General features: G+C 41.5%; 1 protein-coding gene across 1 annotated transcript in view; it reads left to right on the top strand.

Annotated features, from left to right (window-relative positions):
• Window positions 1-13,650, top strand: part of clu (clustered mitochondria protein homolog) — a 132,606-nt gene that overhangs the window by 61,932 nt on the left and 57,024 nt on the right. Inside the window, exon 4 of the mRNA XM_071672221.1 lies at window positions 8,642-8,813. Within this exon, the coding sequence (XP_071528322.1) occupies window positions 8,642-8,813 (172 nt within the window). The remainder of the gene's footprint in view (window positions 1-8,641; window positions 8,814-13,650) is intronic.

The following is a 13,650-nucleotide window of genomic DNA, read 5'->3' as shown; positions in this document are numbered from 1 at the left end:
ATTTTTGTTTGCCATGGGCCTGCATACAGTGACAGCTCACTGAGTGACATTTCACTATGATGACATTTGAAAATTAAGGTTATTTTTTATTTATTTATTTTGCTATGTCGCTGTCTCATGCGTTAGCGAGGTAGCGCAAGGAAACAGATGAAAGACTGACCCAACCCACCCACATACACATACATATACATACACGTCCACACACACAAATATACATACCTATACCTCTCAAAGTGTACATATTAATACATGCACAGATATATACATATATACACATGTACATAATTCATACTGTCTGCCTTTATTCATTCCCATCACCACCCCGCCACACATGAAATAACAACCCCCTCCCCCCAAGTGTGCGCGAGGTAGCGCTAGGAAAGACAACAAAGGCCACTTTCGTTCACACTCAGTCTCTAGCTGTCATGTAATAATGCACCGAATCCACAGCTCCCTTTCCACATCCAGGCCCCACAGAACTTTCCATGTTTTACCCCTGACGCTTCACATGCCCTGGCTCAATCCACTGACAGCATGTCGACCCCAGTATACCACATCGTTCCAATTCACTCTATTCCTTGCATGCCTTTCACCCTCCTGCATGTTCAGGCCCCGATCACTCGAAATCCCTCTCACTCCATCTTTCCACCTCCAATTTGGTCTCCCGCTTCTCCTCGTTCCCTCCACCTCTGACACATATATCCTCTTGGTCAATCTTTGCTCACTCATTCTCTCCATGTGACCAAACCATTTCAAAACACCCTCTTCTGCTCTCTCAACCACACTCTTTTTATTACCACGCATCTCTTTTATCCTATTATTACTTACGCGATCAAACCACCTCACCACATATTATCCTCAAACATCTCATTTCCAGCACATCCACCCTCCTCCGCACAACTCTATCTATAGCCCACGCTTCACAACCATATAACGTTGTTGGAACCACTATTCCTTCAAACATACCCATTTTTGCTTTCTTAGATAATGCTCTCGACTTCCACACATTCTTCAACGCTCCTAGAATTTTCGCCCCCTCCCCCACCCTATGATTCACTTCCACTTCCATAGTTCTATCTGCTGCCAAATCCTTTCCCAGATATCTAAAACACTTTACTTCCTCCAGTTTTTCTCCATTCAAACTTACCTCCCAATTGACTTGTCCCTCAACCCTGCTGTACCTAATAACCTTGCTCTTATTCACATTCTCTCAGCTTTCTTCTTTCACACACTTTGCCAAACTCAGTCACCAGCTTCTGCAGTTTCTCACACGAATCAGCCACCGGCGCTGTATCATGAGCGAACAACAACTGACTCACTTCCCAAGCTCTCTCATCCACAACAGACTGCATACTTGCCCCTCTTTCCAAAACTCTTGCAGTCACCTCCCTAACAACCCCATCCATAAACAAATTAAACAACCATGGAGACATCACACACCCCTGCTGCAAACCTACATTCACTGAGAACCAATCACTTTCCTCTCTTCCTACACGTACACATGCCTTACATCCTCGATAAAAACTTTTCACTGCTTCTAACAACTTGCCTCCCACACCATATATTCTTAATACCTTCCGCAGAGCATCTCTATCAACTCTTATCATATGCTTTCTTCAGATCCATAAATGCTAGATGCAAATCCATTTGCTTTTCTAAGTATTTCTCACATACATTCTTCCAAGCAAACACCTGATCCACACATCCTCTACCACTTCTGAAACCACACTGCTATTCCCCAGTTTGATGCTCTGTACATGCCTTCACCCTCTCAATCAATACCCTCCCATATAAGTTACCAGGAATACTCAACAAACTTATACCTCTGTAATTTGAGCACTCACTTTTATCCCCATTGCCTTTGTACAATGGCGCTATGCACGCATTCCGCAATCCTCAGGCACCTCACCATGAGTCATACATACATTAAAAAACCTTACCAACTAGTCAACAATACAGTCACCCCCTTTTTTAATAAATTCCACTGCAATACCATCCAAACCCGCTGCCTTGCTGGCTTTCATCTTCCGCGAATCTTTTACTACCTCTTCTCTGTTTACCAAATCATTTTCCATAACCCTCTCACTTTGCACATCACCTCGACCAAAACACCCTATATCTGCCACTGTATCATCAAACACATTCAACAAACCTTCAAAATACTCACTCCATCTCCTTCTCACATCACCACTACTTGTTATCACCTCCCCATTAGCCCCCTACACTGAAGTTCCCATTTGTTCCCTTGTCTTACGCACTTTATTTACCTCCTTCCAAAACATCTTTTTTTTTTTTTTTTTTTTTTTTTTTTTTTTGTGCGTATGCGAGGTAGCGCAAGGAAACAGACGAAAGAAATGGCCCAACCCACCCCCATACACATGTATATGCATAAGTCCACACACGCAAATATACATACCTACACAGCTTTCCATGGTTTACCCCAGACGCTTCACATGCCCCGATTCAATCCACTGACAGCACGTCAACCCCGGTATACCACATCGCTCCAATTCACTCTATTCCTTGCCCTCCTTTCACCCTCCTGCATGTTCAGGCCCCGATCACACAAAATCTTTTTCACTCCATCTTTCCACCTCCAATTTGGTCTCCCTCTTCTCCTTGTTCCCTCCACCTCCGACACATATATCCTCTTGGTCAATCTTTCCTCACTCATTCTCTCCATGTGCCCAAACCATTTCAAAACACCCTCTTCTGCTCTCTCAACCACACTCTTTTTATTTCCACACATCTCTCTTACCCTTACGTTACTTACTTGATCAAACCACCTCACACCACACATTGTCCTCAAACATCTCATTTCCAGCACATCCATCCTCCTGCGCACAACTCTATCCATAGCCCACGCCTCGCAACCATACAACATTGTTGGAACCACTATTCCTTCAAACATACCCATTTTTGCTTTCCGAGATAATGTTCTCGATTTCCACACATTCTTCAAGGCTCCCAGAATTTTCGCCCCCTCCCCCACCCTATGATCCACTTCCGCTTCCATGTTTCCATCCGCTGCCAGATCCACTCCCAGATATCTAAAACACTTCACTTCCTCCAGTTTTTCTCCATTCAAACTCACCTCCCAATTGACTTGACCCTCAACCCTACTGTACCTAATAACCTTGCTCTTATTCACATTTACTCTTAACTTTCTTCTTTCACACACTTTACCAAACTCAGTCACCAGCTTCTGCAGTTTCTCACATGAATCAGCCACCAGCGCTGTATCATCAGCGAACAACAACTGACTCACTTCCCAAGCTCTCTCATCCCCAACAGACTTCATACTTGCCCCTCTTTCCAAAACTCTTGCATTCACCTCCCTAACAACCCCATCCATAAACAAATTAAACAACCATGGAGACATCACACACCCCTGCCGCAAACCTACATTCACTGAGAACCAATCACTTTCCTCTCTTCCTAACACGTACACATGCCTTACATCCTCGATAAAAACTTTTCACTGCTTCTAACAACTTGCCTCCCACACCATATATTCTTAATACCTTCTACAGAGCATCTCCATCAACTCTATCATATGCCTTCTCCAGATCCATAAATGCTACATACAAATCCATTTGCTTTTCTATTTCTCACATACATTCTTCAAAGCAAACACCTGATCCACACATCCTCTACCACTTCTGAAACCACACTGCTCTTCCCCAATCTGATGCTCTGTACATGCCTTCACCCTCTCAATCAATACCCTCCTATATAATTTACCAGGAATACTCAACAAACTTATACCTCTGTAATATGAGCACTCACTCTTATCCCCTTTGCCTTTGTACAATGGCACTATGCACGCATTCCGCCAATCCTCAGGCACCTCACCGTGAGTCATACATACATTAAATAACCTTACCAACCAGTCAACAATACAGACACCCCCTTTTTTAATAAATTCCACTGCAATACCATCCAAACCTGCTGCCTTGCCGGCTTTCATCTTCCGCAAAGCTTTTACTACCTCTTCTATGTTTACCAAATCATTTTCCCCTAACCCTCTCACTTTGCACACCACCTCAACCAAAACACCCTATATCTGCCACTCTATCATCAAACACATTCAACAAACCTTCAAAATACTCACTCCATCTCCTTCTCACATCACCACTACTTGTTATCACCTCCCCATTTGCGCCCTTCACTGAAGTTCCCATTTGCTCCCTTGTCTTACGCACTTTATTTACCTCCTTCCAGAACATCTTTTTATTCTCCCTAAAATTTAATGATACTCTCTCACCCCAACTCTCATTTGCCCTTTTTTTCACCTCTTGCACCTTTCTCTTGACCTCCTGTCTCTTTCTTTTATACGTCTCCCACTCAACTGCATTTTTTCCCTGCAAAAATCATCCAAATGCCTCTCTCTTCTCTTTCACTAATACTCTTACTTCTTCATCCCACCACTCACTACCCTTTCTAATCAACCCACCTCCCACTCTTCTCATGCCACAAGCATCTTTTGTGCAATCCATCACTGATTCCCTAAATACGTCCCATTCCTCCCCCACTCCCCTTACTTCCATTGTTCTCACCGTTTTCCATTCTGTACTCAGTCTCTCCTGGTACTTCCTCACACAAGTCTCCTTCCCAAGCTCACTTACTCTCACCACCCTCTTCACCCCAACATTCACTCTTCTTTTCTGAAAACCCATACAAATCTTCACCTTAGCCTCCACAAGATAATGATCAGACATCCCTCCAGTTGCACCTCTCAGCACATTAACATCCAAAAGTCTCTCTTTCGCGCGCCTGTCAATTAACACGTAATCCAATAACGCTCTCTGGCCATCTCTCCTACTTACATAAGTATACTTATGTATATCTCGCTTTTTAAACCAGGTATTCCCAATCATCAGTCCTTTTTCAGCACATAATTCTACAAGCTCTTCACCATTTCCATTTACAACACTGAACACCCCATGTACACCAATTATTCCCTCAACTGCCACATTACTCACCTTTGCATTCAAATCACCCATCACTATAACCCGGTCTCGTGCATCAAAACCACTAACACACTCATTCAGCTGCTCCCAAAACACTTGCTTCTCATGATCTTTCTTCTCATGCCCAGGTGCATATGCACCAATAATCACCCATCTCTCTCCATCAACTTTCAGTTTTACCCATATTAATCGGGAATTTACTTTCTTACATTCTATCACGTACTCCCACAACTCCTGTTTCAGGAGTACTGCTACTCCTTCCCTTGCTCTTGTCCTCTCACTAACCCCTGACTTTACTCCCAAGACATTCCCAAACCACTCTTCCCCTTCACCCTTGAGCTTCGTTTCACACAGAGCCAAAACATCCAGGTTCCTTTCCTCAAACATACTACCTATCTCTCCTTTTTTCACATCTTGGTTACATCCACACACATTTAGGCGCCCCAATCTGAGCCTTTGAGGAGTATGAGCACTCCCCGCGTGACTCCTTCTTCTGTTTCCCATTTTAGAAAGTTAAAATCTTTTTATTCTCCCTAAAATTTAATGATACTCTCTCGCCCCAACTCTCATTTACCCTCTTTTTCACCTCTTGCACCTTTCTCTTGACTTCCTGTCTCTTTCTTTTATACATCTCCCAAGTCATTTGCATTATTTCCTTGCAAAAATCGTCCAAATGCCCCTCTCTTCTCTTTCAGTAATAATCTTACTTCTTCATCCCACCACTCACTACCTTTTCTTATCTGCCAACCACCCACACTACTCATGCCACAAGCATCTTTTGCGCAAGCCATCACTGCTTCCCTAAATACATCCCATTCCTCCCCCACTCCCCTTACGTCTTTTGCTCTCACCTTTTTCCATTCTGTACTCAGTCTCTCCTGGTACTTCCTCACACAAGTCTCCTTCCCAAGCTCACTTACTCTCACCTCTCTTTTCACCCCAACATTCTTTCTTCTTTTCTGAAAACCTCTACAAATCTTCAACTTTTCCTCCACAAGTTAATGATCAGACATCCCTCCAGTTGCACCTCTCAGCGCATTAACATCCAAAAATCTCCCTTTCGCACGCCTATCAATTAACTCGTAATCCAATAATGCTCTCTGGCCATCTCTCCTACTTACATACGTTTACTTATGTATATCTCTCTTTCTAAATCAGGTATTCCCAATCACCAGTCCTTTTTCAGCACATAAATCTACAAGCTCTTTCACCATTTCCGTTTACAACACTGAACACCCCATGTGTTCCCTCAACTGCCACATTACTCACCTTTGCATTCAAATCACCCATCACTATAACCCGGTCTCATGCATCAAAACTACTAACACACTCATTCAGCTGCTCCCAAAACACTTGCCTCTCATGATCTTTCTTCTCATGCCCAGGCGCATATGCACCAATAATCACCTATCTCTCTCCATCCACTTTCCGTTTTACCCATATCAATCTAGAGTTTACTTTCTTATACTCTATCACATACTCTCACCACTCCTGTTTCAGGAGTAGTGTTACTCCTTCCCTTGCTCTTGTCCTCTCACTAACCCCTGACTTTACTCCTAAGACATTCCTAAACCACTCTTCCCCTTTACCCTTAAGCTTCATTTCTCTCAGAGCCAAAACATCCAGGTTCCTTTCCTCAAACATACTACCTATCTCTCCTTTTTTCTTGGTTACATCCACACACATTTAGACACCCCAATCTAAGCCTTTGAGGAGGCTGAGCACTCCCCGCGTGACTCCTTCTGTTTCCGCTTTTAGAACGTTAGAATACAAGGAGGGTTGGGTCTCCAGCCCCCCCGCTCCCGTCCCCTTTAGTCGCCTTCTATGACACGTGAGGAATGCGTGGGAAGTATTCTTTTTCCCCTATCCCCATATAACAGTGCTAAGGGTCTCACAGTGACTACAGATTGGAAAAAAGAAATTCTTTTCAGTTTACTGATTTGAGTATCCTTTATGATTGATAATGAAATATTTAAGACTGTTGTAAGGCTTTTCACTCATAATGCCTATTATAATTGTTAAAGCTAGCACTGGGAAAATTGCTTGGACTAAGTTTCCATCTCTTATTAGTCATTTTGGTAGGAATGGCTGGTTGATGCATTGACTTGTACCAAACTGACAGAGGCAGAGAAATTCTAGGAGGAGAGGGAGGATATCAGTATCATTACATCCCTTACCACAAGTAGATTCAAAACCAAGGGCACAACAGCAGTGTTTGACCATTTAGACAAAGCTATGGCCCTCATTAGTGCTGTGGATAATGACTGTGGATGTTCCAAGGTGTTCTCTTACTGTGATTATATATACTTCATATGCCTGTTAAGAAATTTATGGAGAGAGAGAAAAAAGGCAGAGTACACTTTTAACTTTGAATAGCTTTTTTGCTTAAGTTTTAGAACTACCAGATTTTCCTAATATTCTTTCACTTGTACAGCAGGTCCCCTTGTAGAGTGACATCTTGCTGTAATGACACTTAAAGACTAAGGTACAAATTCTTATAAAGACATTGAGTGTCTTGCATTAGTGACACAGATTTGAAAGAAATCTAAATTTCAGTTGCATCATTTTGAATATTCTTCCTATAATGAAATATTTATGGAGAATGTAAGATTTTACATTAATGGTGCTTTTTATAATAAAGTTGAAGCAAAACAGTACTAACTTTCCAACCCACAAGTACTGGAAAAACCATATACTGCCTCCTAGAAATCATATTTGACCTCCAAATGGTCACCTTCGCAGGTTTGTTGACGTACACTTTGACCCCTACCATCCAACAGAGGCAGATTCACAAACATGTTTAGCAGAACTGTTTGACTGTTTAGACAGGTTGTGTTCCATATGGCATGGATACTGACTGAATGTACCCTGGTGTTTTATAGAATTATTTATGAAAAGAAAATGGTGGGCCACACAGCTAACATTGGATAGTTATTAAAAAGAAACAAGGCTAATTTCTTCTCTCTCCTCTTCACTTGAAACAGTCTCTGAATCAGATCATTCAGGAGGTAACATTGACAAGACTAGGAGAATATATCAAAACTCTCTGTCTTGTGTTTTAAGATGTAAATCACAGCAAGGTTAGCAATACTCTTTTTGCTGACTGCATTTTTTAAATTTTTGGGAAACGTATATTTAGAGAATCCATGAATATTATCAGAATGACAACTGCTTGTGTCATATGTATCAGAGTGCTTATTCTGAAATCTGGGAAATCTGGAAATCTGGCTATGCTTAGGTCCCAAGCATTCTGGATTTTTAAGAGTCATATTCTGTGTTTAAAAATTTTTTGGAGGTTACCTTCGGTGGGTTAAATATGAAAGGCATCTACTCTCAGGGAACGACTTTAGCTTTAATCAGGAAAAACGAAGTTCAGTTTCAAGGTATATTTGAAGAATTTTCTACCTTAGGCAACTTGAGATAAATTCTAAGACTATTTCCAAGTCCAGCAATGAGTAATGTACTTGCAGTATCACCATTTTCAGGATTCTCATCAGGAAAACACATCTTACATTTTTAAAAGTGCTGATAGAAGTTTTACTAAGCTAACATTGCTTAGTTGTACCGTCAAATGAAAATCATAAAATATAAGCATTGAAACAGTGCAATTAGTCTTATGTGTCTTTTCCTATCATAGATAGGATTTTAACTTGTTTTGTTTCTTCCAGGAAGGATCAGTGATAAAGGTTCAGGAAGATCCTTACACTGTTCGGGAGGCCAGAATCCATGTACGCCATGTACGAGATTTACTCAAATCCCTAGATCCAGTAGATGCCTACAATGGTGTTGATTGTGCCTCCTTATCTTTTCTTAATGCTGTGACTCAGGGAGATATTTTGGGTGAGTCCATTGACACTAATTATTCATATCTCGGAAGTCATTTTGTGCCGTGTGAGGGCTGGAAACAACTTTATTTCTGTCTGTCATACATAAGCCCTATATGGCCCCAAATCTTTGGAGCGTTCTAGAAAGTCAGCTTTCAGTCTGTGGCAACATAGACCTGTGATGTGCAGTGTTTGGAATATAACCATATTGTATATTATCTACATTGTGCATTACACAGGAGGTGAATATCATTCAGCTCAATTATGCACCATAGTATTTCCTTTAGTTGTTTCATCAGTATAGACCAAAATTTAAAAAAAATTATGAAAAGCTGTTCATTATTTTCAAGAAATTATTTATTTTCAGCTTGTGATTCCCATTATTCATAATGATAATAGTTCTTATCTGTAACTTTTGAAAAGTTTAGATAATTTAAAAGGCCACAAAGTTCATTAGTTCATTTATATTCATATCCTGTACATGTTTTCATTGATATTCATTTGCCTTTGCTCTGGATGTAGTCTTCTGCAGTATATGTTGTCCATGATATAAGGTTGTCTTGCCATTTTTGTACTCTATTTTTTCATTGTTAAACTGGGATCAGAGTCTTAAGACATCAGGGCCATAAAGGGAAATCATCTAAAGGTTGGCTAATATGTCTGACTGCAGTGATGTAGACCAGTTCAGTTTAATCTTCAGTCTGGTGAATACTCATTTACAAGTTGTTAACACAGGCATCATAGGCATAACCATGTTTGGATATTCCTCTAAGTAATACTGCTAGATGCACTGCTAAAGCTAGCGGTTGACTAGCCTTTGTTAGTGATTTTGTATGCTTGTGTGAGCTATTCTTGCTGGGAGTGAAGAGATGCAGATGGTTGTAAGTGTGTTTTATGATGTGTAAGCATGAGTGATTGAAGATAAATGCAAGTAAAAGTCAAGTAATGGCGTTTGAAAAAAAACCAGAGTCGAAGTTATGAATTTTGTAAAACGTCATAGAGTGAAAGAAGAAAGTGTACTAAGTTTTGCTGTGAACATGGGGAAAAAAGACGAAGTGAGAGAATTTAAGTATCTAGGAGCTGTCTTGGGTAAGTGTGGTGATATGGAGGGACAGATAAGGTTGAGAGTTGTACAGGGTAGAAGAATAATGAAGGGTAGAGAAGTAAGTATGGGAGTGAAGACAGGATTAAGGAACAGCATAGTGATTGAAGGTAAATGCAAGTAAAAGTAAAGTAATGGTGTTTGAAATGAAACAGAGTCACTTATGAATTTTGTAAAACCACATAGAGTGAAAGAAGAAAGTGTACTAAATTTTGCTGTGAACGTGGGGAAAAAAGACTGGAAGTGAGAGAATTTAAGTATCTAGGAGCTGTCTTGGGTAAGTGTGGTGATGTGGAGGGAGAGATAAGGTTGTGAGTAGTACAGGGTAGAAGAATAATGAAGGGTAGAGATGTAAGTATGGGAGTGGAGACAGGATTAAGGAACAGCATAGTCTTCCCAACCCTGACCTATGCAGCTGAAACATGGATGTGGAATGGGGCACAGAGGTCAAGAATCCAGGCTGTAGAAGTGAGCTATTTGAGAAGAGCATATGGTGTGACTAGATGGAATGAAGAGATGTGGTATGGCAGGGAATCAAAAGGGAATGAATTGTAGAGAGGTAAAATGGATGAAACGTAATACTTTGGGGTGGTTTGGGCTTGTAGAAAGAATGGAAGACTGGGAGTTTACAAGGCGTTTGTATGATAATACAATTAAAGAGGTTGGTGTGAGTGGAAAATCTCCTGTGACATGGGCAAATAGCGTGAAGGAATACTGAATTGAGAGAAGTAGTGGAATGCTGCGTGGAATGGTGTATGTGAGGGAGGCATGTTAGGACAGGGATAAGTGAAGTCTTTTGTCTTGGCCATCCCTTGATGGGAGTTTCCAGATGGAATGGGCATCAGAGATGTAGATAGATAGATAGATACATCTTGTTTGGAAGCATATGTAGTCATCATATAGTAACAATATCGCAAAATGTTCCAGGAGGGGTGGTTAGGGAGTCCAGCAAAATGTTCCATGGAGGGCTGGCTAGGGCATCCATATGTTGCAAGCTCCTCCTGACTCTGTGTTCACATGATGTGAATATCTTGAATGCTATGGGGCAGGGAATGGATGAAGGCAAGCAAGTATGAATATGTACATGTGTATATATGTATATTTCAGTGTATGTGTATGTATATATGTATATGTGCTGTATGGGTGTTTTTGTATATATGTGTGTATATGAATGGAGGGGCCATTCTTTATCTATTTCCTAGGGCTACCATGCTGATGCTGTAAATGATTTGGGTGGTGTGTGAAGTGAGAGGGTCAGGGAGAATGTTTTGGTGAAGAGAGAGGAGGTAGTGAAAGCTTTGCAGAAGATGAAGTCTGACAAGGTGGTGGGTTTGGATGGTATTTCAGTAGAATTGATTAAAAAAGGGGGTGACTGTGTTGTTGATTGGTTGGTAAGGATATTCAGTGTATGTATGGATCATGGTGAGGTGCCTGAGGATTGGTGGAATGCATGCATAGTGCCATTGTACAAAGGCAAAGGGGATAAAGGAGTGTTCAAACTACAGAGGCATAAGTTTGTTGAATATTCCTGGTAAGTTATATGGGATAGTATTGATTGAGAGGGTGAAGGCACGTACAGAACATCAGATTAGGGAAGAGCAGCGTAGTTTCAGAAGTGGTATAGGATGTGTGGATCAGGTGTTTGCTTTGAAGAATGTATGTGAGAAATACTTAGAAAAACAAATGGATATGTATGTAATATTTATGGATCTGTAGAAGGCATATGATAGGGTGGATAGAGATGCTTTGTGGAAGGTCTTAAGAGTATATGGTGTGGGAGGTAAGTTGCTAGGAGCAGGGAAAAGTTTTTACCATGCATGTGTATGAGTAGGAAGAGAAGAGAGTGATTGGTTCCTAGTGAATGTTGGTTTGTGGCAGGGGTGTGTGATGACCCCATGGTTGTTTAATTTGTTTATGGATGGGGTTGTTAGGGAGGTGAATGCAAGAGTTTTGGAGAGAGGGGTGAGTATGTAGTCTGTTGTGGATGAGAGGGCCTGGGAAGTGAGTCAGTTGTTGTTCACTGATGATACAGCGCTGGTGGCTGATTCATGTGAGAAACTGCAGTGGTTGGTGACTGAGTTTGGAAAAGTGTGTGAAGGAAGAAAGCTGAGAGTAAATGTGAATAAGAGAAAGGGTATTAGGTTCATTAGGGTTGAGGGACAAGTTGCTTTGGATATAAGTTTGAATGGAGAAAAACTGGAGGAAGTGAAGTGTGTTAGATATCTGGGAGTGGATTACCACCCACTTCAGCGAGGTAGCGCCAGGGGGAAAAAAAAAAAAAAAAAAAAAAAAAAAAAAAAAAAAAAAACAGGCCACATTTGTTCACACTCAGTCTCTAGCTGTCAAGTGTAATGCACCAAAACCACAGCTCCCTTTCCACATCCAGGCCCTACAAACCTTTCCATGGTTTACCCCAGACGCTTCACATGCCTTGATTCAATCCACTGACAGCACGTCAACCCCGGTATACCACATCGCTCCAATTCACTCTATTCCTTGCCCTCCTTTCACCCTCCTGCATGTTCAGGCCCCGATCACACAAAATCTTTTTCACTCCATCTTTCCACCTCCAATTTGGTCTCCCTCTTCTCCTCGTTCCCTCCACCTCCGACACATATATCCTCTTGGTCAATCTTTCCTCACTCATTCTCTCATGTGCCCAAACCATTTCAAAATACCCTCTTCTGCTCTCTCAACCACGCTCTTTTTATTTCCACACATCTCTCTTACCCTTACGTTACTTACTCGATCAAACCACCTCACACCACACATTGTCCTCAAACATCTCATTTCCAGCACATCCATCCTCCTGCACACAACTCTATCCATAGCCCATGCCTCGCAACCATACAACATTGTTGGAACCACTATTCCTTCAAACATACCCATTTTTGCTTTCCGAGATAATGTTCTCGACTTCCACACATTCTTCAAGGCTCCCAGAATTTTCGCCCCCTCCCCCACCCTATGATCCACTTCCGCTTCCATGTTTCCATCCGCTGCCAGATCCACTCCCAGATATCTAAAACACTTCACTTCCTCCAGTTTTTCTCCATTCAAACTCACCTCCCAATTGACTTGACCCTCAACCCTACTGTACCTAATAACCTTGCTCTTATTCACATTTACTCTTAACTTTCTTCTTTCACACACTTTACCAAACTCAGTCACCAGCTTCTGCAGTTTCTCACATGAATCAGCCACCAGCGCTGTATCATCAGCGAACAACAACTGACTCACTTCCCAAGCTCTCTCATCCACAACAGACTTCATACTTGCCCCTCTTTCCAAAACTCTTGCATTCACCTCCCTAACAACCCCATCCATAAACAAATTAAACAACCATGGGGACATCACACACCCCTGCCGCAAACCTACATTCACTGAGAACCAATCACTTTCCTCTCTTCCTACACGTACACATGCCTTACATCCTCGATAAAAACTTTTCACTGCTTCTAACAACTTGCCTCACACACCATATATTCTTAATACCTTCCACAGAGCATCTCTATCAACTCTATCATATGCCTTCTCCAGATCCATAAATGCTACATACAAATCCATTTGCTTTTCTAAGTATTTCTCACATACATTCTTCAAAGCAAACACCTGATCCACACATCCTCTACCACTTCTGAAACCACACTGCTCTTCCCCAATCTGATGCTCTGTACATGCCTTCACCCTCTCAATCAATACCCTCCCATATAATTTACCAGGAATACTCAACAAACTTATACCTCTGTAA

Source organism: Panulirus ornatus, chromosome 17, assembly GCF_036320965.1.
Source record: "Panulirus ornatus isolate Po-2019 chromosome 17, ASM3632096v1, whole genome shotgun sequence".
Classification (NCBI taxonomy): Eukaryota; Metazoa; Arthropoda; class Malacostraca; order Decapoda; family Palinuridae; genus Panulirus; species Panulirus ornatus.
This window is presented reverse-complemented; position numbering and strand designations above follow the sequence as displayed.